General features: G+C 43.6%; 1 protein-coding gene across 1 annotated transcript in view; it reads right to left on the reverse strand.

Annotated features, from left to right (window-relative positions):
* The window catches only part of LOC122809125, a 3089885-nt gene that overhangs the window by 991247 nt on the left and 2070684 nt on the right, over nt 1–27954 (reverse strand). The window contains exon 10 of the mRNA XM_044080384.1: nt 23906–24070. Within this exon, the coding sequence (XP_043936319.1) occupies nt 23906–24070 (165 nt within the window). The remainder of the gene's footprint in view (nt 1–23905; nt 24071–27954) is intronic.

Consider the following 27954-nt stretch of genomic DNA (forward strand, 5'->3'; position numbering starts at 1 on the left):
GAGGAATCAGAGTAGTCTGAGGAATGATCCATTCCCTCTAAATCTGCCTCCACCCTAGGCCTCTTCTCTGGGGGGGGGGGGGGGGGGGGCATAGAACCCCTGATCAAAGTAATCAAGTCGTCTGCCATTTTCAACATATGCTTTTTAGGAACAGGGGCTGGAGAGCTAGAACTATGACCAGGGCCAACAAGACAAGGTTTGGCCTTAGCATGGCCTTTAGCCACTGAAGTAGAAGGCCTAATAACCTTTTGTAAAGATGGAAAGTACAGTTTTGTACCTACCATAAATGTAGATGTTCGAAGATCCACATTGCTGCAGTCCTAACACTTGGGTAGTCCGCTGTCCCTCGGTCGGCCCGAATATCAGAGCATAAGGCTGACGTCGGTCAAGGCGCATTTGACTGACATCAGAACGTCAGGGTACAAATGCGCATGACCGATGTCATATCCTCAGTCTTTTCTTGCCCCAGATGTCAGAAGACCCTAAAAAGAAAGGTCAAAACCCACAGACAACAACTAAACAACAAACCAGCCTAACACCAAAAATATGTATAATATATACAATATATACACTATACCTCAGAGGGAAAACCCAGGCCACACAACCACCTCAAACTACAGAGGGGAAGGAGGGAGGGTAAATTGGACTGCAGCAATGTGGATCTTCGAGCATCTACATTTATGGTAGGTACAAAACTGTACTATGTTCTTCATCTCACATTGCTGCAGTCCTAACACTTGGGTAGAATCCCAAAGCAGAGGTAAGGGAGGATGGCTAAACTATAATGAAGCAGGGGCTGCCAAAATGCCCTGCAACACAGCAGTGGCAAAACCAGCCCTGGATTTAGAGTACAGAGGAAGGTGGTAATGCCTAGAGAAGGTATGCACTGAACTCCAAGTGGCTGCCTCCAAAATATCCTTAGTAGCCACCCCTCAAAAAGCTGTTGAAGTGGCAGTAGCCCTAGTGGAATGAGGCCTAATCCCAGCTGGAATCTCTTTGCCATGATGGGAATAACAGAAAGCAATGCAAAATCCAATCCACTTAGAAATAGTTTGTTTTGACACGGGCTTGCCCTGAGAGCACAAAGCAAAAGAAACTAATAACTGCTGAGATTGTCTGAACCCTTTAGTTCTGTCCAAATAATATCGCAACTGCCTGTGTACATCTAAAGTGTGCAAAATCTTTTCCCCTTTAGTTTGGGGATTTGCATAAAAAGTAGGCAAATGAATAGTTTGGTTTAAAGCCACACTAGAAACCACTTTAGGCATAAAGGAAGGATTAGTACGTAAAGATACCCTATCCTTATGGAAAATTAAGAAAGGCTCAACTGCCATAAGGGCATGCAATTCAGAAACCCTTCTTGCAGAAGTAATGGCCAACAAAAAAGCAGTCTTCCATGACAAATATTTCAACTCAGCAGTAGCTGCAGGCTCAAAAGGTTGTAGAGTGAGTTTCTCCAACACAAAATTGAGATCCCAAGCAGGAGTAGGAGCTCTACGTGGGGGTCTTATATTCTTTGCCCCTCTAAGAAATTGCTTGAACAAAGGATGAGAAAATAATGGTGGGTCACAGTCGTAGTGAGCTGAAATTGCTGCAGCATGAATCTTAATAGAAGAGAAGGACAAACCTTTGTCCAATAACTCAGTAAGATATCGAAGAGCCACACTTAAATCAGGCTCAGAAACATCCAAATCCTTAGCTGCACTCCAAAATAAAAATCTCTTCCATTTATCTGCGTACACTTTCCTTGTACTAGGCCTTCTAGCTTCCAAAATCACACTCAAAACTTGTTGTGGAAGTTGAGACCCTTTATGGTTTAAAACAGAATATGCCATGCTGTTAGGTGAAGAGAGTGAAGCTTGACATTGAGCAAATGACTGTCCTCCTGGGACAACAGATGAGGAATCAAAGGCAAAGGCCATGGAGGCTTCCGTACCAGACTTCTTAGTAATGGGTACCAGTGCTGTCGAGGCCAATCTGGAGCTATCAAAATCATCCTTGGCTTGTCCTGTCTGACCTTCAGAAGTACCTTTGGGAGGAGAGGCAGAGGTGGAAAGGCATACACATGAAGATTTGTCCAACTGAAAGAAAGAGCATCCACTTTCCAAGCTGTGGGATGAAACCACTTTGTGCAAAACTTTGGCAGCTGGTGGTTTAGTGGAGAAGCGAACAGATCTATGTCTGGAGTTCCCCAGGACACTGTCAATTTCTGAAATACATGAAGATCCAGTTTCCACTCGTGGGGATCCATGATTTGTCTGCTTAATACATCTGCTAAGGAGTTCTGTGCTCCCGGCAGAAACCTTGCCTGAAGAGTTAGTTGTAAACTGAGAGCAGTCTCCCACAAAATCATTGCTTGCCTGCATAGAGGATAAGAATGTGTTCCCCCTTGCTTGTTGATGTACCACATTGACAGTTGTGTTGTCTGTTAGAATCAACACCTGCCCTGGAAGAAGTAAATCCTTGAAAGCTATTAATGCAAACTGGACTGCTAACATCTCCTTCAAGTTGATATGTAGATGCTGTAGTCTGACAGGCCACCTGTCTTGTATCCACTTTCCATTTAGATGAGCTCCCCAAGCTTTGTCTGAGGCATCTGTTGTTAAAACTTGACTCGCCTCTGGCCGGGTCACAGAGAGTCCCTTGTTTAGGTGACATTCCTGAGCCCACCACAAAAATTCCTTTTGAATGCAAGGTATTATTTGAATGACAGTGTCCAGATGTTGGCAGTGCTGTGTCCATACATTTTTGAGATACCATTGCAACTTCCTCATATGCAGTTTGGCATTGGGAAGCACCAGAATACAAGATGCCATGAACCCTAAGGCTTGAAGGACTGTCCTTGCAGTCAGCCCGGACTGAAGAGATAGATGATGGAAGTAAAGGGAAAGATTTTTTTGTTTGTCCGGGGTTAGAAAGGCCATCTGGGATGCTGTATTCAGTCTTACTCCCAGAAAGCACATGTCTTGAGCGGGTACTAGACTGGACTTTATTTCGTTCACAGAATACCCCAGGCATCTTAGCACTGCTATCACATACTCCAAATGACGAAGAAGCTCGTCCCTTCCTTGAGCCAGTATCAGGCAATCGTCCAAATAAGGATAGATTTGTATTCCTTTCAGCCTGAAGAATGCTATCACTGGAGCCAGAACTTTTGTAAATACTCTGGGCGCAGTAGATAAGCCAAAGGGCAATGCAGAGAACTGATAGTGAGAAGTCCCAGTCCGAAAACGCAGATACTTCCTGCAACTTAGCCTGATAGTTACCATCCAGTGATCCTTGCCCAGTAGAGGTAAAAGTTGTTGTAACGTCAACATTTTGAACTTGGGAATGTCCAGATAAGTGTTGAGGATAGATAAATCCAAAATCGGTCTCCACGTGTTCCCCTTTTTTGGCACAAGGAACAGGCGAGAATAAAATCCTAGGCCCCTTTCTGACATAGGAACCGGCTGTATGGCCCCTATTTGGAGTAACAGAGAAATTTGCTCGTGAGCCTCTAATCTTTGTTGAGGAGGAATGTCTGGCATGCCTTTGAAAGGAGGCAAGGTATGGAAATAAAACCTGTAACCGTGATGTATGATATCCAGTACCCATTTGTCTTGGGTAATCAAACTCCAATTTTCTTTGAAAAGTGCCAACCTTCCTCCCAAAGGTGCTGCCAGGCGAGAAGGTTCTGGCAGCTGAAAAGGAAGGTCATTGGGTCTGTTTACGAAAGGAATGACCCCTGCCCTCACCTGAAGACTGTGCAGGAGAACTCCCCGTCCTAGGCCTGAGAGAGCCCTGACCTCTGCCCCTGCCACGTGTAGATCTACCCCTAGACTGGTAATCATAAGAAGGATACGTCCACCCTTTAGTAGGCCAATTTCTACTAAACTTTGGAGGCTGAACCTGCAAAAAATCTTTAACAGTCTGCATAGACTTAGCCTTGTCTTCCATTTTCTTTAAGACTGCCTCAACAGGAGAACCAAACAAGACATCAGATTGCAAAGGGGCATCCAAAATCCTAGTTTTAACATGGTCAGATAAATTTTGATCCCTCAGCCAGGCATGCCTGCGAAGAACTGACCCAGTGGCAGCCACCCTAGACGAGGCCTGTACAGCATCAAAACCACATTGCAAAGAATGCTTACCCACCTGTTCAGAAACATGCACTAAATCTTGTAACTCTTTACAATCAATACCTTCCGCCAGAGCATCCACCTTAGATTTCAACTGTGAAAGGAGATAATTTTGATATTTCAACATGTGAAACTGGCAATTCAAAGCTCTCATGGCTAGAGTGGAAGAAGTATAAACTTTCTTTCCCCATCTATCCAAGGCCCTGGCCTCTTTATCTGCAGGAACCGGATTCTTGACAACAGAAGCCTTTACACCCTTAGGCCCCTGGCTAACAGTTTCTGGGTCTGCCCTAGGACTCTTAAAAAGATACTTATGAGCTTCAGGCACCCTGTAATACCTATCCGGTTTGACAGGAGCAGGAGGCAAAGAATCAGGATTAAGCGAAGCCTCTGCAAACACATCTTCCACTACATTCAGAACAGGAGGTATAGCTAAAGGCCTATGCTGGGGTAAAAACAAAAATTCCCTAAGCCTTTTCCTGGAATCAGAGAAATCCTGACCTTCCCATTTAAAATGTTCCCTCATGGAGTGCAGGGTCTCTGAAAAAGAAAAATCCTCAGGAGGAGAAGCAGAAGGAGTAGAATCATCCACATCAGAATCAGAATAATGATAATACTCCTGCAAGTCTTCAGCAGAAGACTCAGACACATCCGAAGCCTGCTCATAATCCCCTAACACAGGTTCCATCCTAGGCCTCTTATCAGGAGGAGGCATAGAGCCTCTAATTAAAGTAATTAAATCTTCTGCCATTTTAAGCATGTGCTTTTTGGGCACAGAACCTGAAGAACTAGGAGTGACACCCAAAGAAGCCAAACTAGACCTGCCTCTAGGGGAAGCCTTGGAAGCAGAAAGAGAGGGCCTAGACACCTTAGGGAGGGGAGTACAGTTACCTGAGAAGCCCCTACAGCCTGACCTGCCTCCTGGGAGGCCACATCCTGTAAAAACACAGTCTCTCCCTGGGACTCCATAGAGGCCTCCGTCGGAACCACCGGTTCCACTGACGTCTCTAAAGAACCGGCGTCCGGTTCGGACGACTCCTCTAACCTAGGTTTAACTGCCTTGTCCTTGCGCTTCTTTGAAGAAGCCGGCGTCGGAGCATCCGACGGCATATTGTAATTGCACCGCTTTCCAAACACTAACCTGGCACAATCCAACCTACGCTTTATAGTGCGTTTATTAAACCTAGCACAAAAGCGACACCCAACAACGTCGTGCTCAGGTCCCAAACAAGGTATACACAAATTATGGTAATCCCTATGCGGTATCTGTTTCCCACAAGAAATACAGTTATTCACTTTTTCTGACATCCGGTAAACCACTGAGGCAAGAAAAAAACAAAATATTCCCCAACGGGGTACTTAACCAACTCTGACTTCGGTCTGAAACTCCGAATTCGAAAAATTTCAGAACCCCGAACGGCACTCGCAACACTGCTTCTGCATCGGACCATGCGGCAAAAAAGACTGAGGATATGACGTCGGTCATGCGCATTTGTACCCTGACGTTCTGATGTCAGTCAAATGCGCCTTGACCGACGTCAGCCTTATGCTCTGATATTCGGGCCGACCGAGGGACAGCGGACTACCCAAGTGTTAGGACTGCAGCAATGTGAGATGAAGAACATCTACAGATACCTGAGAAGCACCCCCAGCCTGGCCTAACTCCTGAGAGGCCAACTCCTGCAAAAGTAAAGGTTCCCCCTGGGATTCAGCCGAACCCTCGGCAGGATCCACAGATTCAACCGGAGGCTCCGTAGAACCGGCGTCCGCAACGGACGACTCATCCGGTTTAGACCTCAACGATTTATCCTTACGCTTTTTAGCTGTAGCGGGCGTCGGAGGATCCGACGGCATGTTATAGTTACACCGTTTACCGAAAACAAGCCTGGCACAGTCTAATCTTCTTTTAATGGTGTGCTTATTAAATCTAGCACAAAAGCGACACCCGACCACGTCGTGCTCAGGCCCTAAGCAAGGAATACAGAAAGAATGATAATCCCTATGAGGTATCTGTTTCCCACAAGAAATGCAATTATTAACTTTTTCTGACATCCGGATAACTGAGGCAAGAAAAGACAAAAATTTTCCCAACGGGGTACTTAGCCCAACTTGGTCTTCGGTCTGAAACTCGGTAAATGAAAATTTCAGAACGCCGAACGGCACTTGCAAACGCTGCTTCTGCTTCGGACCACGCGGCAAGAAAGACTGAGGATATGGCGTCGGTCATGCGCTTAAGTACTACTGCGTACTGACGTCAGCTCTAGGCGACAATGACCGACGCCAGCCTAGCTCTTTGGTATTCGGGCCGACCGAGGACAGCGGACTACCCACAGGTCATGACTGCAGCAATGTGAGACGAAGAACATCTGTAAGAATCAATCAGAGGAGGTTAGAAAGGATTGCGAAGAGAGACTGGATAAGCAATTCACAAAGAAACAATGGAAGGATATATATGTAAGTCTCACAAATATGCAACAAAATCTAGAAGATTTAGAATTTTTGCTTGGAAATGTTTACACAGATATTTTTATACTGCAAGTAGACTTCCCAGAATTTTTCCTCAGGTAGATGGCAAATGTTGGAGGTGTGAAGGAGAAGAAAAAGGTAACTGGGAACATATTTTCCAGGAGTTCGGTAAGTTGATGGACTTTAAGGATTCCCTGCAGGAGATGCTGGGTGGGCAGATTGATCTGACGAAAGAGATGATTTTTTCTAAGCTATGATACAATCGGAACTGCCTAGACACGGGTAAGGTCTTGCTGTGTTTAATAATAGTGGCTGCCAAAAAAGCAATCACTAGAAAATGGAAATCAAAATCTAAACCAACTATACTGGAAGTAGTGAATATAGTAACAGAGATAAAACAACTGGAACGGAGATATTTAGAAAAGAGTACGAGCAAACTATATGGGGAAAAAAAAAGAATTGTGGGAACAATACATACAAGGGAGGAATGAGGCTTAAAAGGAAGCAGGACTTAAATGAGCTATGTAATGTTTGAGTGAGAAAGGCTTGGTGGATTATAAGTGATGTATAATGTTTGTCACTGGGATTGTGTCACCACGGTTTGTGATGAGGATTGTGTTGGTATGGTTTGTTTTCATTTATATAAATGCATGATTGCCTATGTAGTAAGTGATGGTTTAATGAAAACGTTTAAAAAAGTATGACTGAATAATTTATGTAATGTTGAGTTAGGTTATATGATATATAGCAATATATGCGCAATATAATGTTTCTGTTAATATACTTGGATTACTTTTATACGAATGTAAATTTGCCTATATCACGTGATAATTCAATAAAGGTTTTGAAAAAAAAAAAAAAACTTAAGCAGGAGGACACAAATCAAAAGTGGAAAAGGATGACAAGATGGTCGAATGGCTTGAGAGATAGAGGGATTCTGGATGCAAAACCATAAAAAGGATAACAATTGTACAGAATATTCTATTCATAAAGTAGCGGAAAGTATAAAAACTAAGGTAGCAAGGAAATGGATAAAGGAGATTTTAGCAAAAAAACTAAGGGCATAGCAAACATTAGTTTTAGTTCTTGTCAACAAGTAATTAAGATACATTAGTCTGACATTGCATCGGAAGATGAATGCTTTTATTCATTCTCTAGCTTAGAGACTGTTTTATGTTGCACCTTCTTTTCTGTAATACTGCCACTATGAAGAAAATATAGTTGTAAGAGACTTTTATGCATTTTTGGAATTTAAGTCAATTTTAAGGAAATATTTCTATGGTGACTGAATCTTTCTTCACAGCTCAGTGCATAGCAAAGATGCTTGCATTATTCTTTTTAACATGAAAAAGAAGTTATGTACTCACCATAACGTTCCATCTGAGTAGGTAAACTTCATTTGTTAGCAACCTGTGGGTTACGGATCCGAGCAGGCAGCATACCAAGCAAAAAGATCCGAGCTCCAAGATCCTCCCCCCTTACCCATACTAAACGGCAACCTTCTTCCAATCCTCAGATCGAGTTTGCCACCTGCACATAACAAAACAAACAACCTGAGACACCCGACCCACGGACAAAGTAAAGCTCAGAAGTCCGAACCTCGAGCTCAGCTAAATATCCATCAAGGTCAGGGGGAAGGAGGGAGGGCTGTTTGCTGACAAATGAAGTTCACCTACTCAGATGGAACGTTATGGTGAGTACATAACTTCTTTATCTGAAGTAGTTAACTTCATTTGATCAGTAACCTGTGGGACAGAGTCCCCAGCTACCCGAAATCTTGGGAGGCCCTTAAGGAAGGATATTCCGGAGCATTGCAGAGCCAAAGGCAGCCCTTCCTCTAGACACCAAATCCAATTTATAATGAGAAATAAAGGTGTGAGAGGACGCCCAGGTAGCCACTGAACAAATGTCATACAGGGAAACTCTAGACGAGAATGCAGCAGACGTTGCCATAGAATGCGTAGAATGAGCATGAACTCCCATTGGTTCTGGTAAGCCAGACTCTCTGTATGCTTGTAGGATACAACTCGAAATCCACCTGGCGAGAGTCACCTTTGAAACTGGTTTCCCTAGAAAAGGTTTAGCAAAGGAGACTAAAAGTTGATCAGATTTACGAAAGACAGCAGTCCTGTGCAAATAAAAACGTAACTGTCTGCGAACATCCAGCAAATGAAGTTTATATTCTCCTTTGTTCTGGAAATTAGGGAAAAAGACAGGCAAATTAATGGACTGATTAATGTTCGTCTCAGAAGCAACTTTAGGGAGAAAAGAGGGATTAGTCCTGAGAGATACCCTATCCTTATGAAACACAAGGTATGGAGGTTTGATACAGAGAGCCTGAAGTTCCAACACTCTCCTGGCTGAAGTAATGGCTACCAAAAAAGCCATCTTCCATGACAAGAACTTCAGATTAACGGAAGCTGCGGGTTCAAATGAAGGCGCAACTAATGCCTGAAGAACTAAGGTCAGATCCCACGGTAGGGATGAATTTCTAACAGGGGGTCTCAAAAGAAAAAACTGCCTTTTAGAAAGGTCTTACAAATTCTGGCAGTAGCAAGAGAACCAAAGTTGTCCCCAATATGGAAATGGGAAATGGCAGCTAGCTGAACCTTCACAGTAGATGAGCTGGCCCCTTGCTGAAAAATATGAGACAAGAATTCCAGTACCGCTGGAATAGGAGCGGTGAAAGGATCCAAGTTCTTTTGTGAAGCCCAAATGGAAAAACGTTTCCATTTGCTACTGTAAATCTTCCTGGTAGAGGGTTTATGTGCCGCTACCAAGATAGACTTGACTCGGGAAGAGATACCGGGAGTCCTGGCAACAAGGGGAACTGGATCAGCCAAGCTGAGAGTTTGAGACTGTCCAGGTTCGGAGGAGCCATTCCCGAGGGATGAGAAATCGGATCCGGAATGAGATCCAAGACCCAGAGTGGAGCTATGAGATGAGACTGCAGGCAGGGGAATCAGACTTGACGAGGCCAGAATGGGGCTATGAGGATAATCTTGCTCCCCAACCGGCAAGCTATCTGCAAAAATGTTTTCATAAGCAGAAGTGGAGGATACGCATAAAGAAGACTGGGCGACCAAGCATGGACTAGAGCGTCTCCGGGGGCTTCCCCCAAAGGAAGTATTAGAGCGAAAAACTTGCTGCACTTCACGTTGGAAGGCGATGCAAAGAGATCGCAGCAAGGCTGACCCCACTTGAGGAAGATCTGTTCCGCTACACAAGGATTCAGAGACCACTCATAAGGAGAGAGGATAGTTCTGCTCAATTTGTCTGCCAGTATGTTGGACAGACCTGGCATGTTTAGTTTCATAGTATAGTATTAGGCTATCTGCCCTGGGGCATTTGTAAGCCTAGCCATAGTGATGTGGCTTTTGCCATCCCATGAAGTGGTACAAAAATGTACAGAATAAATCTAGAATACTGTGCATCTGTCTAGTAGTGACACAGTGAAGGTCCCCTTATATAATAGAATTAGTTTACTGTGCCCCTGTCTTGCAGTGACACAGATGTGACCCCTGGGGTAAACTTACGATCTCCCATCCACTCATCAAGATTTCTCTTGAAGAGAGTCAGTGAGGAGCTCTGCCTAATATGAACTGGGATCCTGTTCCAAAGCATGGGAAGCCTCTGGGTTATGAATCTATCCCTCCAGCATGTCCTATTCATACTTGTGCCGAGGTTTAAGTCTTTAGCTCTTGTGGTCCTGATGGATTTGGATTTTTTGAGGTGGAGCATGTCCATCAGATCCTGATTGGACATGGCCTTGTACGTCAGGCAGAGATCACCTCTGAGCAGGCGGTATGCTACTGAATAGAGCTGAAGTTTCTTTAGTCTGGCAGAATAAGACATATGTTGGAGACCCTTGATCCTTTTGGTGAGGTACTTTTGTGGTCTCTCCAGCTGTTGCAAGTGCCGGTTGAGGTACATACCAAATTGGGCATTGTACTCAATCATGGGTCTGATGAGGGAGGAATATAGGAGTACAATGACATTCTTGGATCTGGATGTGAAACCCTTCATGATGAGGTGTGCAAGGTAGAATGTTTTTCTAACCACTTTGGCAACGTGGGTGTCAAATGAGAGGTTGCTGTCTACTTGGGTCCCTAGGTCTCTGATTACTTTTTCCGTACTCAGTGGGTTGTTGTCTATGTGATAATTTGTGGGTGCTTTGTTTTTTCCAAAAGGGATGACTATACATTTTTTGGCATTTAGTTTAAAGCCGTGACTACGGCACCAGTTGTCCGTTTCAGTGAGGCCTTTTTGTAGGATGTGTGTATCTGCTGGTGTATCGACTATGGCGCCTAGTTTGCAGTCATCTGCGAACTTTGTCAGCCAGAGCCCTCCCATGTTTGCAGTAACATCTGAGAAATAAATGCCGAACAAGAGGGGTCCCAGGACAGATCCCTGTGGGACACCACTTGTGACTGGCTTTGAGTCTGACATTGCTCCAGCGATTTTAACTTTATGGGTTCTGTCCTTTAGCCAGTTTGCAACCCATCTAGTGACATAAGGGTTTACGTTTAAGCTGTTGAGCTTATCTATGATGCCTGAGTGGGGTATTGTGTCGAAGGCCTTAGCCAAGTCCAGGTAGGCTGTATGGACTGCTTTGCCCTCATCAATGGCTCTAGTGATGGTTTTGAAAAAGTCAACCAGGTTCAAAAGGCAGGATCTGCCCTTTACAAAGCCGAACTGGGTGGGGGTCAAGCGTCTGTAGGTCCCCTATGTCTCCATTTATGAGTTCCATAATGATTCTTTCCATAGCTTTGCAGACCAGGCTAGTCAAGCTTATGGGGCGGTAGTTTCCAGGGTCTGTAGAGGCACCCCCCTTGTGGAGTGGGACCACTGTTGCTGTACTCCAGTGTTCAGGTACATATCCCGAAGTAAGGCTAAGGTTAAACAGCATTTTTATGTGTGGGTTTAGCTCCTCTTGGAGTTCACGTAACACGCACCCCGGGATACCGTCAGGTCCCATTGATGCTGTGTTTTTTGCTTTGTTTAGGGCGGTTCTCACTTGGACATCTGAGATGACAGGGAGATTACATTCAGCTGGGATAAGTATTTCTTCTTTTGGGGGTGAAGGAGGCGAGAAATTTGCACTGAACCTGTCAGCCAGAATGTTAGCAATATCTGTGGGTTCAGTGTATTTTTTCTTGTTGTGAACCAACTCTGAGCATATCTGAAGGTTTCCACCCAGGTTTCTAACATAGCTGAAAAAGGCTTTGTGGTTATCTTTAGTGTCCTTAGCGATTTTTCTCTCAAAGTTTGCCTTGGATGTTTTTATGAGAGAACGTAGTTTTCTGCTAATGTTGATCAGAGATGTCTTCCCTTCATGGGATTTCGCTCTGACGCGCAGTAGCTTCCTTCTTTTGTTATACAATTTGTTTATGGCTGAGGTCCACCAGACAGGACGCTTACATTTGGTGGAGAGGGACTTGGATTTGTTTGGGATTGCATGATCCATGCATTCTTGGAGATGTCCATAGAAAGCATTTGTGAAGGATTCGGCATTGTGGGATGTGGTATCCACTGGCACAGTGGGCTTAAAGGATACCATCTCAGTCTTAAGAAGAGTGAAGTCTGCTTTTGAGAAGTTTTTCACTGTGGTCTTTTGTGCTGGGGGTGGAGGTGGGATATGTATATCCAGGGTGATTAGTTTGTGGTCAGATCTCACTAGTGAGGGGTATACTTCAGGTGTGGAGCATTTTGTCCCCATGTTTGTGATGATCAGGTCTAGTATATTATCTCCCCTAGTGGGAGAGGTGACTAGTTGTTCCAGTGCATTTGAATTTATGAATTCCAGGAACCTTTGGGCTAGGGTATAAGGGCTAGAATAATGTACCCAATCTATGTTTGGGTAGTTGACGTCTCCCAGTATGATGGTATTTTGTGATACATTCATATCCTCCAATGTCTTCAGGAAGGCTGAGTGGGGTTCTTGAGATTGGGAGGGTGGTCTGTAACATGCTACCAGTTGTATAGCAGTTTTGTCTATGGTTAGTTGCACCTGTATGGTCTCTGATGCTTCATGTGTTGCTACTAACCTGGAGGTGTGGGTGTCCTTTATGAATATGGACACTCCTCCTTGTAGTTCGCCCGGTTTTGGGGCCGAAAAGCATGATCTGAGGTATAGCCTGGTAGCTGGGGTGCTCTCAGGAGCCTTGAACCAGGTTTCAGTTACTGCACAGACGTCGATGTTCTCCATGCTGAGGAGTGCATCAAGTGCCTGCATCTTGAGATTTAGACTTCTGGCGTTCAGCAGCATTACCCTTAGTTTTTTTCCATTTTTGTTTTCTAAGGAGGTGAGTTTGTCTTTTGAGCCTTGCCTAAAAAAGGCACTATGGGGGTGGCAAGAGCCTTAGCCAATATCCGGAAGCCCAGTGGTGACAGGTGTAAGCCATCCCTTGCGAAGCAGCGTGGCTTGTCCAACATATCATCCCAGGCAGACAGACATTGGATCCCCTTAGAATGACACCAGTACTTGAGCCAATTGTTAAAGCTGATCATCTTGTCTTTGTATTGTGGTATCATTCTTGGTGAGGGCAAGATGCTGCTCAGGGTCTGGGTCATACCAGCCTGGGCTACATAATCGGAGAGCTCCTCTATGTCTCTTTTCATGTAGTCCAGGGAGGTACATCTCAGGTTATGCACACCAGCATGGACAATGACGGGGTCATATTTGTACTTGCTTTGGAGTGACCCGAGTGCGTGTGTTATGTGGCGGATCCTAGCTCCCGATAGACAGCTCACAGTCACCTTCTCCTTGTTCGGCCTGGTCAGTGGGACATCAGTGTGTCTGACTATGAAGTCACCTACTACTAGTGTATCAGGCAAGGTGTTTGGCCTTAAGGGCTGCGATTGGTCGACACACTGATTTATTGAAGTATGTGTTGCATGTGTTTTGTTTTGAGGTGGTGGATTTTTGGATGTCTGCTTTGGGAGCCTCTGTTGTTTTGGTAAGTTTTTTATTAGAGCCTCCGAGTATGTCTTTGTGTTTTTATGTGTTTGGTTTGCAGTTGTGGTAGGTCTATGTGGGACTGGGATTGTTGTGTGTGTTGTTGCCATCTCCTCCTGTCTGGTCATGCCAGCCCTGAGTTGAGAGAGTTCAGCCTCCAGTTTGGCTATATAGTTGCATCTCTCACATGTATTTGTGTTTGTTGGGAGGAGGAGAGGGTTGTCTGTGTACATGAGACAATTGTAGCATTGTCTCAAGATGCCCAGATTGACCAGCTGACCAGCTGAACTGGAGACGACGCCAGTAATCTACCACTCGACATGCTAGAACAGTATAAGGGAGTGGTATACCTTTAAGGGAAGTGAGTATTCACAGGGGTGGTAAGTAGATGTAGTGCTTTACTTAGTATGAGAGTGCTTACTTAGTAGAGAAGTATTGAGAACAAGTGCTAGGCTTATAATACAGTGAGTAGTCTGGTTATACTAAGAGTAGGGCTTCCTTAAGGGAAAATTTGAAGAACAGACTTGGCGGAGCCAGAAAAAGTTTAACCTTGTTTAACCGGCGCTGCGCTATGCGTACGACCGCGCAAAGCTGTGCAAACGTGGATTTTAAACAGTGAACTACAAAAGAGCTGGAAATGGTCCCAAACAACCAATTACTACAGCTTCTTGTGCTGAGGTCACTTCCCCCAAGGACAGGTAGGCTGCTCAAGGCTCCCCACTCCCACTGGTGAGCAAAGAAACTTCCTTCTATCCAAGTCAGGTAATGGACAACACAGGAACTACACCACAGGCCAGAATACAGCAATGCCTGTAAACTGGTCTAAACTAGTCGAGGAAGGCAGGAAAACAAGGATTATTTTTTTGGTAGAAACACACAGAAAATGCAGAGACAGTGATAAATTAGTTACACAGGCTAGCACACTTTAGTGGGCAGCCTCCACAGTTAAATTAAACAAACAAACAAGCAAACTTTCGATCAAATTCGACTAAAATGTAACTAAGTGCAGATTTTAAAATAATGCAGCTATCAGTTAAATAACAGTTCAGGCTAGTTCAAGGTAAGCTATAGAAGCTATTTCAAGTGAAAGAAAAGCAAAGATACTTAAATCCAGAAGGTAGTCGCTTTTCTGAGTTCCCTGCTGCTAGGACCACTCTGTAAACCCACGTGGAGCTTGTCTGAGCAGTATAGCCAGAAAAAAACGCCCAGAGGCGGATTTTAAACAGTGAACTACAAAAGAGCTGGAAATGGTGCCAAACAACCAATTACTACAGCTTCTTGTGCTGTGGTTACTTCCCCCAAGGACAGGTAGGCTGCTCAAGGCTCCCCACTCCCACTGGTGAGCAAAGAAACTTCCTTCTATCCAAGTAAGGTAATGGACAACACAGGAACTACACCACAGCCCAGAATACAGCAATGCCTGTAAACTGGTCTAAACTAGTCGAGGAAGGCGGGAAAACAAGGATTATTTTTTTGTTTTTTTTTGGTAGAAACACACAGAAAATGCAGAGACAGTGATAAATTAGTTACACAGGCTAGCACACTTTAGTGGGCAGCCTCCACAGTTAAATTAAACAAGCAAACTTTTGATCAAATTCGACTAAAATGTAACTTTAAGTGCAGACTTTAAAATAATGCAGCAATCAGTTAAATAACAGTTCAGGCTAGTTCAAGGTAAGCTACAGAAGCTATTTCAAGTGAAAGAAAAGCAAAGATACTTAAATCCAGAAGGTAGTCGCTTTTCTGAGTTCCCTGCTGCTAGGACCACTCTGTAAACCCACGTGGAGCTTGTCTGAGCAGTATATGTGCGTTGCTAAAAGGAAGCAGTTGGTGGAGATCGCCCATTCCCAAACTCTCATGGCTTCTCGGCAAAGGGGGTTAAGACCTGGTTCCCCCGTTTGTTGATATACCAGACCACTGACATATTGTCCAACTGGATAGCAATAGTCCCCGGAGGAAGAGAGGCATGAAGGGCCTGCAACGCTAAAAGGACTGCCCTCATCTCCAGGACATTTATATGGAGTACAGTCTTGGTCTGAATCCACATGCCTTGGACAGTCCTGCACGCACAATGTCCCCCCCCACCCTAGGCGGGAGACGTCCGTGATCACTGTGGCCTGGGGTGGGGACATAACAAAAAGTCGTCCTTTCTGAAGGGCTCGGGATTGAAGCCACCACATGAGGGAGTTCCTGCAAACCCTGCTGAGGGGAATTGGGAAGTCTAGAGTGTGGTGTAGAACAGATCACTGGGCTTGCAACATCCACTGTAGAACCCTCATGTGCAGACGAGCGTAAGGAATCAGAATGATCACTGCCGCCATGGACCCCAAAGCTCTTGGGACTAATTCTGCTGGGGGAGCAGGGGATTGAAAGAGGGCTAGCACATGCAGAGTCATGCTGTGAAGTCTGTCTGACGTTAGGAACGCCCTGGCCTGGAGGGTATCTATCCTGGCCCCTATGAAGTCTAACTCTTGAACAGGCTACATGAAAGACTTCTTGACATTTATGGTTATCCCCAACCGGGGTGATATCCGGGGGAAGAAATCCCTGGCTAGAGAGATGCCTGGTGGGGGCAGTGAGGAGCCAGTTGTCTACGTACGGGAAGACCTGTATACCCTGGAGCCTCAGGTGGGCCGCTACAACTGCCATGACCTTGGTGAACACCCTGGAGGCTCTGGTGAGACTGAAGGGTAGGACCCTGAACTGGTAATGACTGGCCCTAGCCGAAAGTGGAGAAACCTCCTGGACCATCTGTCCATAAGAATATGGTAGTAAGCATCCTTAAGGTCTATGGAGCACATCCAGTCCTCCTCCTGCAAGAGGGGCAGGATGGATTGGAGCATGATCATCCGGAATTTCTCCTTGGCAATGAAAAGGTTCATTGTTGACAGGTCGAGAAACGGCCTGAAGTCACCCGTCTTATTTGGCACCAGAAAGAACCTGGAGTAGATGCCTGATCCGGACTGGTCTGGGGGCACATGCTGGATGGCTCATTTTTCTAACAGCTTTTTTATTTCCAAAGCCGCAGCCTCCCTTTGAGTGGGTTGCACATCTGGGAGGCGCCTTGAGTAAGGGGGCTTGTTTATGAAAGGGACTGAATAGCCTCTGGATATCATCTGAAGCACCCAGCGATCTGTCGTGATGGGGTCCCATCGAGCCAGGTGCCTCGAAAAATTCCCCCCAACTGCCTCCAGAGAGGAGCAGTTGGGCAACCCATCAGGGCTGCTGTGCAGGTCGGTCGGAAAAGGGTTCCCGCGACCCAAAGTTCTTTGATCCCCCTCTGCCTCTGGGCCAGTGTCCACCTTGTCCCCCTCTGCCTCTGGGGGAGGAGGAGTCCTGAGCATTCCAGGCCTGCTGAAATTTCCGGAACCACATTTTCTTCTGCCCTCGCTGGTTCCTGGAGAAGGACCTTTGAGGTGTAGAGAAGCAGATTCCAATGGCTGACAATGTTTCTCCGTCTTTCTCGCTCTAGACTAGCGTCTCGCGGACAGTCTTCCCAAACAAGGTCGACCCGTAACAGGGTGCATTCACGAAGGAGGCCTTGAAGGGCTCTGAGAAATCACAAAGTCGAAGCCAGGGATGATGACTTAAGGTGATACCGGACCCGCTAGCTCTAGCAGCTCCCTCCGTGGCATGGGAAAGTAGCCGCATAGAAGTATTAGACACTAACTTGAACGCGGCCATACGAGCCGAGAAAGTCCGTTTATCCTCGGCTGACATGGACTCTAGGGGAGACTCAGCGTACTCTTTGACCATGTCCCGCTGCAGTCTGATTACATGGCCCAAGTAATTCAGCGCCCTTATAGAGAAGGCAGCCTAAGCAAAAGTCCACTTTTCAATATGGTCCACTGCCCGAGACTCCTTGTCAGGGGGATGGACCAAAGAACTTTCCTGGGCGAGTTCCTTTTTGGTGGCCTCCCCCACCACCATGGTATCAACCGGGGAATCCTTGCTCCACGAAGCTCTGCCTGCAGGGGGACTAAGAACCTTATCAGGCCTTCTGGGTATCGGCTCTACAGTGTCCTGCTCCTTCCATGCCCTGGTGGTAATCAGGTTGGCTGGGGGGGGACACCCAAGAGGTAGATGGGCCTGTGTCGAACGCCTCCAGGAATACAGACTCATCCGGGGAAGGTTTTTGGGTGGACCACCCCCCCCCTTTGGCAGAGTATTTCCATAATGTTTCCAAAGGAGACATCGTCGGGGGGTGATTTGGGGGAACCTTCCCCTTCCTCCAAATCGGTATCTTTGGTGAGGGACTCAGGGGAGTCCAAGTGCCTCCTTTTGCACAGGTGTTTGTGAGGGGACCTCCTTGGGGGGGGGGGCTGTCTGAGGGGGGCTCACCAATGGATTCATGTTCCTCCAGGGGAACTGGCTGGGGCATCAATGGCACAGGCTGTCCCTAGGGGGGACTGGATGATGGAGGACAAACTGAGCTGCGAGGGAGTGGGGGCGGACCCTGAGGAAAGAGTGAGGGGTCTCAATCCTCCAGAGAACCCTCTCCACCACGTAGAACGCCAAAGGGGAACAGGCCTCTCTAAGACAGATGGCTGGGATTCTCGGATCCGACGAGGGGATCGGTACCGGAGCCGAAGTGGTTGGACCCGAGAGGATGGTGTGCTCTGAACGCAAAAGAGCTGAAGACACACTCACCCCCCCCCAGATCTGATGCCAATCTCTCGGCTCCGAGAGCACGGATCTGATAAGCTCGAGGGCATGGCCGTCGTTGAGGTAGTAATAACCATCGGCGCCGACCCCCTGACTCTGGAGCTCCTTGGATCCCAAGACTCCGAAATTCGGTGGTGGATCGGAGAAGGTGCTATCGGGGTGAACAGTGGTGCTGAACTCCCCCCCCTCCCAGAGGGGGGGGCAGCAATACTCCCATCTGCAGCTGAGTTTGCAAGAATCATCGCATCATCCGGTCCATATCTGCCTCTGAGATGCTGCGGGTAGACCTGGAGGAAGCCGCCGAAGCCAGCCGGGTGGGCCAATGCGACGACGACCTCAAGGCTGGTCGGGTCTCCTCCTCCGGCTCCGGAGAGAAATGTGGCGAACACAGCCATGGGGAGGAAGGCTTTGAAACTCTCAGGGGAGAAGAGACAACTTTAGCGGGAGGGGCCGAGGGGTCCAGTTCGGCCTGCCACTTGCGGCTTCTTTCTCTCTCTCTCTCCTCTCTTTTTTATCCTTCTTGGCCTCTCATTCTCCCTGAGACAAGGTGGGAGGGTGAGTCCCAGACAGGGGAAGAGGGCCGGTTGGCTGGGCAGCCGCAGCTGTCGCAACAGAGAGGGAAGGAGAAGAACCTAATTCTGTGGGTAGAAGACCCGTCAGAATCAGCTTGTTCTTCCAATCCCATAAGGCTTGGGGGTTGAGGGCTGCACAGATCTGGCAGCCCGAAGAAATGTGCGGAACCCCCAAGCAGATCACACACTGAGTGTGACCATCTGCTGGCGACAGTTTATGGCCACAGTCAGAGCATTTGGAAAAAGTCACTTTATGACTTTCAGCCATACTCTAGACACACACACACACCTGCAGGAGGGAAAAGGGGCCTAATCAGGGATGGACAACTACCAAAGGTGAAGGGGGAGATAAAGGCTATGGAGAATGAACACCCGAAGAAAGGTACTAATATACACACACACACAAAACCTAGACTAAAAAAGAAAGTTGGTAGTAAAAGATTGCTACACTTGCCTGGAGCTCGACGAGTCCCGTGCTTGGCAAAGCCGCGGCAAACAAGATCTGGGGATTGGAAGGAGGTTGCAGTGTAGTATGGGTAAGGGGGAGGAGCTCAGATCTTTTTGCTTGGTATGCTGCCGGCTCGGATCCGTAACCCACAGGTTGCTGATCAAATGTAGTTAACTACTTCAGATACTTGGCTTCTGACCCCTACTGGTTACTGATTTAGGCTCCCTTCTTTTTGTACTAGATGCAATCACCAAGCACTGACTGGAGACTTTCAACCTCGTACTTCCCTCCTGATTGTTTTTAAATCAAGTATTTGATTGGTTTAGTAGTCTCAATGATGATCCCACTCCACTGACTGAATCTTTTCCACCAGTAACTGGTTTCCAGTTAGCTCCACTCACTGCACATCATTTTGCACTGGACATCTCTGTACCATTACACCTAACAGCATGATGATCCATTGGCTGAATCTTTTCCCTCACTGACTGGTTCTCAGTTAGTTCTTCTCTTTGCGTATCATCTGCTACTGGCTATTTCTGCAACTTTACTCTATTCCACTGGCTGGTTGTCTCTCTGTGTGTAATCACCTTGTCCCCAGTCGGCAGGGGTCTTTTGTTAACCAACCCATTTTAAAGGCAGTATTTGTACTGAAAAAGTATAGATTTGAGGAAGTCTTGTAATAAAGATGAAAAGATTCATACTTCGGAATGATCAATGGCAATAATCTTCTGATGCAATCTCCAACTCGTATCTCTTTTAACTACTTAGCAACTAAATCCAATTTTTATTATATCCTTTGCTTTATTTGATAACTGGGTAATCATGCTATGTTAACTGTGATATAAAAAGTTGTTGATTTTTTTAGATTTTATCAATAGGGATGTCTGTGAAAAAGGGCACAGAATGTATGCAAGAAGGGTTTGGAATTTACTGGAGGAAATTAACAAAGGATCCAAAAAACTGGGAGCAATTAACTGGAAGAAAAATAAAAATGCGATAGTTCTAAGCAAAAGTCTGGACTGCAGGTAGAAAACCACACATTCCTTACCTCACGATGATAGAATACAAGCAAAGACAAAGGGACAGGGGAGTGCTAAGTGAAAGACCAAAAGTGACAGAGTATTTACTTGTCTAGTCCAGAAAAAATTGTCACAAAAGGCATAATATGGAGGGCATATAAAACATGTCATAATAACTGTAAGAATTAATCACAGTAGTTTAGAAAAAATTGAGGAAAAACAAAGGAAAGGTAAACGACACACAGATGACAAAAATAATTCTACAGAGCTCTCAAGTATTCAACTAAGTCCAAAAGGTTAGGATTTGTGCACAGAAGTGATTGCATAAGCATTCTTCAACCCCAAATAGAACTCAGAGGATTTTTCCTCAGGTAGGTAGCAAATGTTCTGATGGGGAAGACGAGAGGAAAATCTGGAACATTTTTATGGAGGAATTAACAAGATGGCAGATTTATAAAAATTACGTTCTGAGTACTCTGACAGAAGTTACAAAAGAACAAATGAAGTAACTAAGGAGAGGACTACCTTGAGATGGATACAGGTAAAAAATTGCCTAGCTATATGCCATGAGTTTATTACTGGCAGCCAAAAAGACAACTGCTTGAATTTGGAAAACAAATTTAAACAAAATGCAATGGAAGTTTTGAACACTGTAAAGGATATAAGAGAACTGGAGATGAGATCTTACGAAAAGGGAAGTGGCAAACTTCATAGAAATAAACTGAATTTTACAAGAATGCATGCAGATTAATGCTCAGGAGGAGGATTTGTTGATTAAGGGCAAGCAGGAATTGAGCAATTTATGTAATGCTGGAGTGAATGAAAATGATTAAAAAGAAAATATTACGTATGCTGCATAACAATAATGGAAGCTATTAATTTTACTTTACTACTGATGTATGCAAATCCAAGCTGCAACTTAAGTGTGAAGACTTAATAAGGATGTTTAAAAAAGTGGCCAGTTCTGATGCATCTCTCAGTGTTGCTGCACCAGGAATTACTGTTCAAATGTGCTTAGGGTATGGCATGTGTGTGCTCCTTAACCCAAGTGCAGAATCACCATGCCTAAGTCAGGCAGGCTCAAAAAAAAGAGAGCGCCATTTCACAGCGCTTCAGGTTTTCTGCGAACATATGGGGCGATTAATTACATGACTTGACAACAGTAAAGAGAAACTTGTCCTACTATCAAGTAACTTTAATCCTCTAATACATCTTTAAGAAACACAATGCGGGTCTAAACAATAAGACAAATTCTTCATATGATATTGGAAGCTCAACTTAGTCCAAAAAGAACAACTGGAAGACAAAGGGGAATAAACTGCTTAGCAAAATATTTAGAAGTCATGTGGGAACTAAAGTCACTTCAAGCAAACAGCACGAGAGAAAAAAAATTTACTAAGTTACACAGCTTCAGATCAGATAGGGAACTCTCAAGCAATGAACCACAAACGAGTCCCAGTTACATGGAAGCAAATGCCAGAAAATAAAGTCATGCTACATGGAAACAATGAACTACAAAAGATAAGAATTTTCGTTTATCTACGATCAAAAGAGAGAACAATGAGAAGCAAAGCAATTTATCTTGTAGTAAATCACCAAAAAGGAAACGTACCCTATGCACTCAGAGCAAATACAGCACTTTTTTTTTCAGGCAACCTACTCCAATTGCTTTTCTTAACCCTGTTAAAGAAAGGTGGTCTTAACCAAAACACACTATACAAACCAGTCAAAAATAAAGATATGGAATATTTAAAATGAAGTTGCAAAATAGACATCTTCAGAACACATTCCACTGGCTCCCCTAATCAGTCACATCGCAGTTTTTTTTTTTTTTTTTTTTAATTATTTTTGAACTTTTGAAACAAAGTGGCATCTAAAACAAAGTTGCGTCTTCAGGATTATCCTTAGTCTTAAATTATCTCTGGAAAATGGTTCAGGAAGAAGGTGCTGACAAATTACAAGTATCACACAGAACCATGCCCCCATTTAGGTCAATCAGGCATTTTGTCTTATTTAGATCAATGAGGCAATTTTTAAGCATGTTGTTTAACTGTCATAATGATTTATACATAAAAAAAAATAAAAGCATATGTAATAGCCAACCTTATTTGTTCATACTGTGTCAAACATCGCTATTAGGTTAAAACAGTCTGAGAGCAGGTCTTTTGGAAATTGGGCCCCCAGTGTAAACTCATTAATAGATGGGTGGTAAAATCTCACTCTCAATAAATTATTCGAATATAGCCTATTGCATTTGTTTATGAAGGAACTGCCTGTACTGCACAAGAAGTGAGGTTTATTTCAGTTTGAGGTCTTCTATCCTGGTTCCAGTGGTTTGTTTTTATAGGATTGAAATGACTTCCAGGTTGATAACCTAGTAACCTCCTATGACCCAGAGTTCAACTAGCAGCTTTGGCTGTTGCAGAAGTTGGGTGGGGGATAGGAATGAGTAGCTTACGTTAAGGCTCATCCATCCCAGGTGAGAGATTGTGGTTCTGCTTACTGAACAGGCATTCCCTGGTGGATGCTGATGGTCTGTTTACTTGTCCACAGAAAGGGGACGTGGGCATTAATGAGCCAGCATCATGGATAGTGATACTTGTGATATCAAACTTGCTCCACCCAGTTAGGAGTACGGCTTCCCTGAATACCCCAAAAATTCTCACCCCTTGTCACATATATCTCTTTCCGCCTAGTTTTCATTCTTCTTAAAGGATGAATGGGAGTCTTGGAAGCAGTAGCCCACAACATCATTCTATCTCTCTCGGGGGAAGGGGAAGATTCCTCTAGGGTCTTAACAGGATTCATATGAACCCCTTTCACTCCACTGGGAGGGGCGGGTGAGGGGGAAAAAGGGAATAAATGAGATGAAATGGAGTACGGCAAGTTTCAGGAAAAAATGTTAAAAAGTTCCTACTTAAAGCTGACTTAAAATACTGTTGCCATTCATTAACAACTTCATTTCTATCCAGCCTACTTTCTACATCTTCCTGCTAAACCCACCCTAACTTAATTTTCCTCCATGCAAATGGATGTTACCCACATGTTTTATATATATATATATATATATATATATATATATACATACATATATATATATATATATATACATATATATATCCATATACACGTGTACACGTGTATATGTGTATATATATATATATATATATATATATATATATATATATATATATATATATATATATATGTGTGTGTAACCAGGATAAGTCGAAAGACACAACAACATATGTATATATGTTATAGCTATGTTATCCCCGGTAGAACTACATCAAAGAAGACAGAATCATCAAAAAGACCGACTACAAGAACTTGAAAATGCTTCTAACACCAATTTAGAAACACTACCAATACTGGTACATCACAGTATCAAGGGAATATTGCACGACAATTTTAATGGCCAAACCTCCAAATGTCAGCTACAGGTGTAGCAATCCGCTGAGCAAAGAAAGACCACATCAGATAGCTGAAATGACAAAGGTTAAAAAATAAACCTGCTTTAAATTTTCAGACTGCATAAACCACTGTTTATGGATTTGTGCTTTCTGAGTTCACAAGTAAAAATAAGAGAGACACACAGATAATCACAGTAAACAGAAGAGGAGCCAGTGCAACAAATAGATGGAGAAGACTACACTTACCATAGCATAGCGCAGGCACTGCCTCCAGCGGCATTTCTGCCGTTTACGATTTATCCCACCAAATTTGGGTTTGTCTTGGCAGAAATCACATGATCCACAGTCTACTTTCTGCACACATGCTTCGCACTCACCACACATACGACTCTTTCTCCTGCTGGAGTAAGGCTTTAGAAGGAAAATCAAAGTTAGTAGCAATTTGATAGACTTGCGTTTTTTATTACTTTTTTGACACAAAGGCTCCCCAATCCTTTCAAAATTGAATGTATAAGAACTGCCACAAACTGCTGAACTCGTGAAACTCGGAATTTTATTCTCTGCATAAAACAATAACAGGGCAGGATAAATAAAAAACACCATGTGTTATCAGTAATATGCAATAAATGTACTATATTCCTGATAATGAAAAACACATTTTCATAGTGTTTGTACAAGTGTGCTTTGACCAGACATGAACTGGAATACCATTCAGATGAAAAAAAACCTAAAACTGGATTTGACCAGCAATAGTGCTTTTAAAAACAAGATTCTGGCAAAACATCAATTTTGAATGAACAGTATATAAAAATGGAGCACATTTGCATGCAGTTTTGATACACTGATGATATATATTTAGTTACTATCAACAATCTTTTCTTTTTTGATGGGGGCTTAATTTTTTTCTAAAAGTTTTGAAATTAATCATGGCCTGGCCTCCCACTTGGATACTGCTGCTCCCTACAATCTGCTGTGATATGAAAGCTAAACACTTCAGTGAAGCACCACACCACCATCTACAGTAAATACAATTTGGATTTTATGGACATTTCTGAACCTGTGACCATTTTTATAGCACATCATCCCTAGTAATAAAACTTGGATAACTTTAAATAATTAGGATCAAACTCCAAATCTCAAGACCTAATAAAGAAAACGTCAGCATCTTAATGGTAAGAGCCACAGCCATAGACAGTTTCATAAATTACTCAGCAGAGGTATTCCTAATGTACAAACTGCTCTACAAGGTGGCTCTCCTAAAGGCATTTGCTTGAATTTTTTTGATGATCAGAATACAGCACTTATTTCAGAAAAATCTCATGATCGGAGAGATGCCAGGGTGCTAAATGCCAATTCACCTTCCCACCAACAGTGGGCACCGCCCAGTCAAACATTATAAAGAACTAACAAATTATTCAGCAGGTGACATGAAAGCATATGCCTGTTTAGCTTACATGGAATTCTAATAGCAGCAACTGGTAATATACCATTTGCCAGGGAGTGAAGGGGGCACAACTATCTATAATAAAGGATCATCCTGTACATCAACTGTAAACAGTAAGAACTTGACTAATGGGTCTAACATTAAGGGCTTCCCTTCAGTGGGTCCTTGACTGGAAAGCATCCAAGCTGTACTGGCAACACGGAAAAAGCCAAAAGACTACACAAGTACAGAGCTCAAAAGTTGAGTCCTGGAATACAGATTTCCTAAATGTAGCCCAACTCCTCAGTCATGGTGCACGGAATGCCTGAAGAAGATGCACCAAAGACCAAGAAGCTATAACACAAACTGCCCAGTACTGAGACTTTCTTGAAGCAAGCACTTAAGGGAGTTGCCCTTTTAGCGGAGTAGGTTTTAGCAACAGCTTTGAGTGCATGGCTAACAGACTGATAAAAGATAATGTAACTGAGATACAGAACATGTCTAGCAACTGCAAGTTCTTCCTTCCCTGCAAAAATGGAGTACAACAAATGGTCCATCTTCCTAAACTCAAGCAGCTGGTCTTGTTAATGTTTGACCTGTTAATACACTAAGTCTGGATGAACCATTTTCCCTGGTTTCTGTCATAATAAACACTGCTAGAAGGTTGAACTGGTTTTGGGAAATCTCTAAGATTATCTTTAGAAGAAAAAAAAAGACAGGTTTGTCCTGAGGAACACTTTTTCCATATTTAAGACCAGCTACAGGCTAACTGCATAAAATGGCATGATGTGCTTAGATGCACTAAAAGGAAATGATGACTAGCAAGAAGAAACAAATTTCAATTCTGTTGAGCTGACAGACTCAGTAATAGATGGGAAAGTCAATCAATCACAAAAGCTCAACTCCCAGATAAAGGGGAGCTTTTTTTTTTTTTTTAAAAAACAGGCAAATGAGGAATTTCCCAATTAATGTCCAGTTCATCACCAAATATCGATAATCTAGCAAACATAACTCACCATTTCAGCTACTTAGATCTCCTCCTGTCTTGCACTTTAAAACAAAGTCATACTTCTGTATGACCAACAGCATTCTCGAGTTTTGGTGGCGTTGTACTCAACGACTTCTTAAGTATACTCTGCAATGGCTTATTGACTATTTTTAGCAAAACATTTTCCCAATATTATTTACAATGTCTTATTTTTTCAATCAAAGCATACCTTTTATCTGTACAGGCTCTGAAATGATATGAAAACGGTTTATCTTCTTGCAGAACTGATGTACCAAGTTCAATATGGCTGACATGTGCTTCTAAGGTGAACGACCTATTAAACTCATAATGTTTCATGGTGGGAGTTTCTGTCATTAACTGTTGCAGATTTCCAACGTTCTTTTCCTGCTCTTTACTCAAGTACCATTCCACACAATGTCCTAATAATTCTGTCAACTATGAACTTATTTTGGGGACTTTTAAAATGGCTATACATTGATTAACAGCTTGATTAGAGGACAAGGCCAGTAAATGCTATCCAGTTTGATAAAATTCAGTTGCTGGCAGTGATTACATTGCCTGGATACCAGCAAAGAAGAAAAATTGGTGAAGATAAGTGAAAATCAAGCAGAAAAGAAGAAAAGAAAAAAAAAAACAGTCTGGGAAGAATCTTGTACTGTTCAGTAAAAAGCAGTTAAAGTATCAGCCTTGGTAAAGAGACAGCTTCCAGTAATTTAGACGAAGAAATAAATCAAATGCATTCAGGCATGTTAAAAATAAGTGAAACACTAAAGAAATATATATAGTCAAATAACAGAAAGGTAGAAAAACAGTTCCAAGTATCAGCTTTGGTACAACAGATGGCTTCCAGTAATTTAGAAGAAATAAAAATTTAGAAGAAATAATAATAGAGATCTGGAAAAGCAGAAGCTTTAACTCGCTATTCAGATAAACTGATAAAATTAAAAAAAAATCAGAGGCTAAAATGAAAAAAGGCTGATAAGCAACAGGCTTCTCAAGAGCAGCTATTTCAAAAAAACTGAAAAACTAGAAAGACTGACAACACAAAGAAAACCTGAGATTTTTGTTGTACCAGAGACCTGGAAAGAAGAAAAATAGCACTGCTTCTCACAATAACAAAGCCTGCAGAGAGATTTCTTCCAGTAAAAAATGCTACATTGTTCCAAAGGTAAATGCTTGGCAGGTAGAAAAAAACAGCAAAGGAACTGACTAGAAGAATCAGGATTGCCTCAGACTTAAGCAACTGGTGCTGGGGAAAAGATGATCTAAAAGAACAGCAACACTTCCGATGATAGTTGGGTTCTTAATCTGAAATTCTGGTTTAGCAAAGACCTTACACAGCATAAAGTAACAGAACTGTGCCTTTTAAATTTAGTAACCCTGTTTTGCTGACATGCTTTTCGAAAATATGATGTAGTGAGATCCTATCTCGCCTACATTCTTGACAGATGGTCTCGACTCGGCTTATACTAAAGCACAAAGTCTCTTATTGGCTGGGCCAACCCCCTATCCCAGGATGCACCACGCCCAAACCCCCAGATCTCATTTGCCGCTTCTGAAGTAACGATGTGGTCTCAACTTGGCTGTGGCTAAGTACCCTTCTTTTTTTTGATATTTTAGGGTCGTTTTTGCTTTAGTTTTAAAATTTCATTACCAAACAGCTATTTTAATAGCTTTTTCTAACTTGTGATTGATTGTGTTGTTTGTTTCTGGTTGTGGTGTGATTCCTCTTGTTTGGTGGGCTAGGCCCGTTTGAGTTAGAGGGCCTTTGCCCTATCTCTTTGAGCGTTTTAGTTAGAGTCCACCCCCACCCCCCCCGGTGTCACAACCTGTATTGCCATGGGATCTCATTGTGACTCTAGG

This window comes from Protopterus annectens, chromosome 8.part0, assembly GCF_019279795.1.
Source record: "Protopterus annectens isolate FY-2018-M chromosome 8.part0, PAN1.0, whole genome shotgun sequence".
Lineage (NCBI taxonomy): Eukaryota > Metazoa > Chordata > Ceratodontiformes > Protopteridae > Protopterus > Protopterus annectens.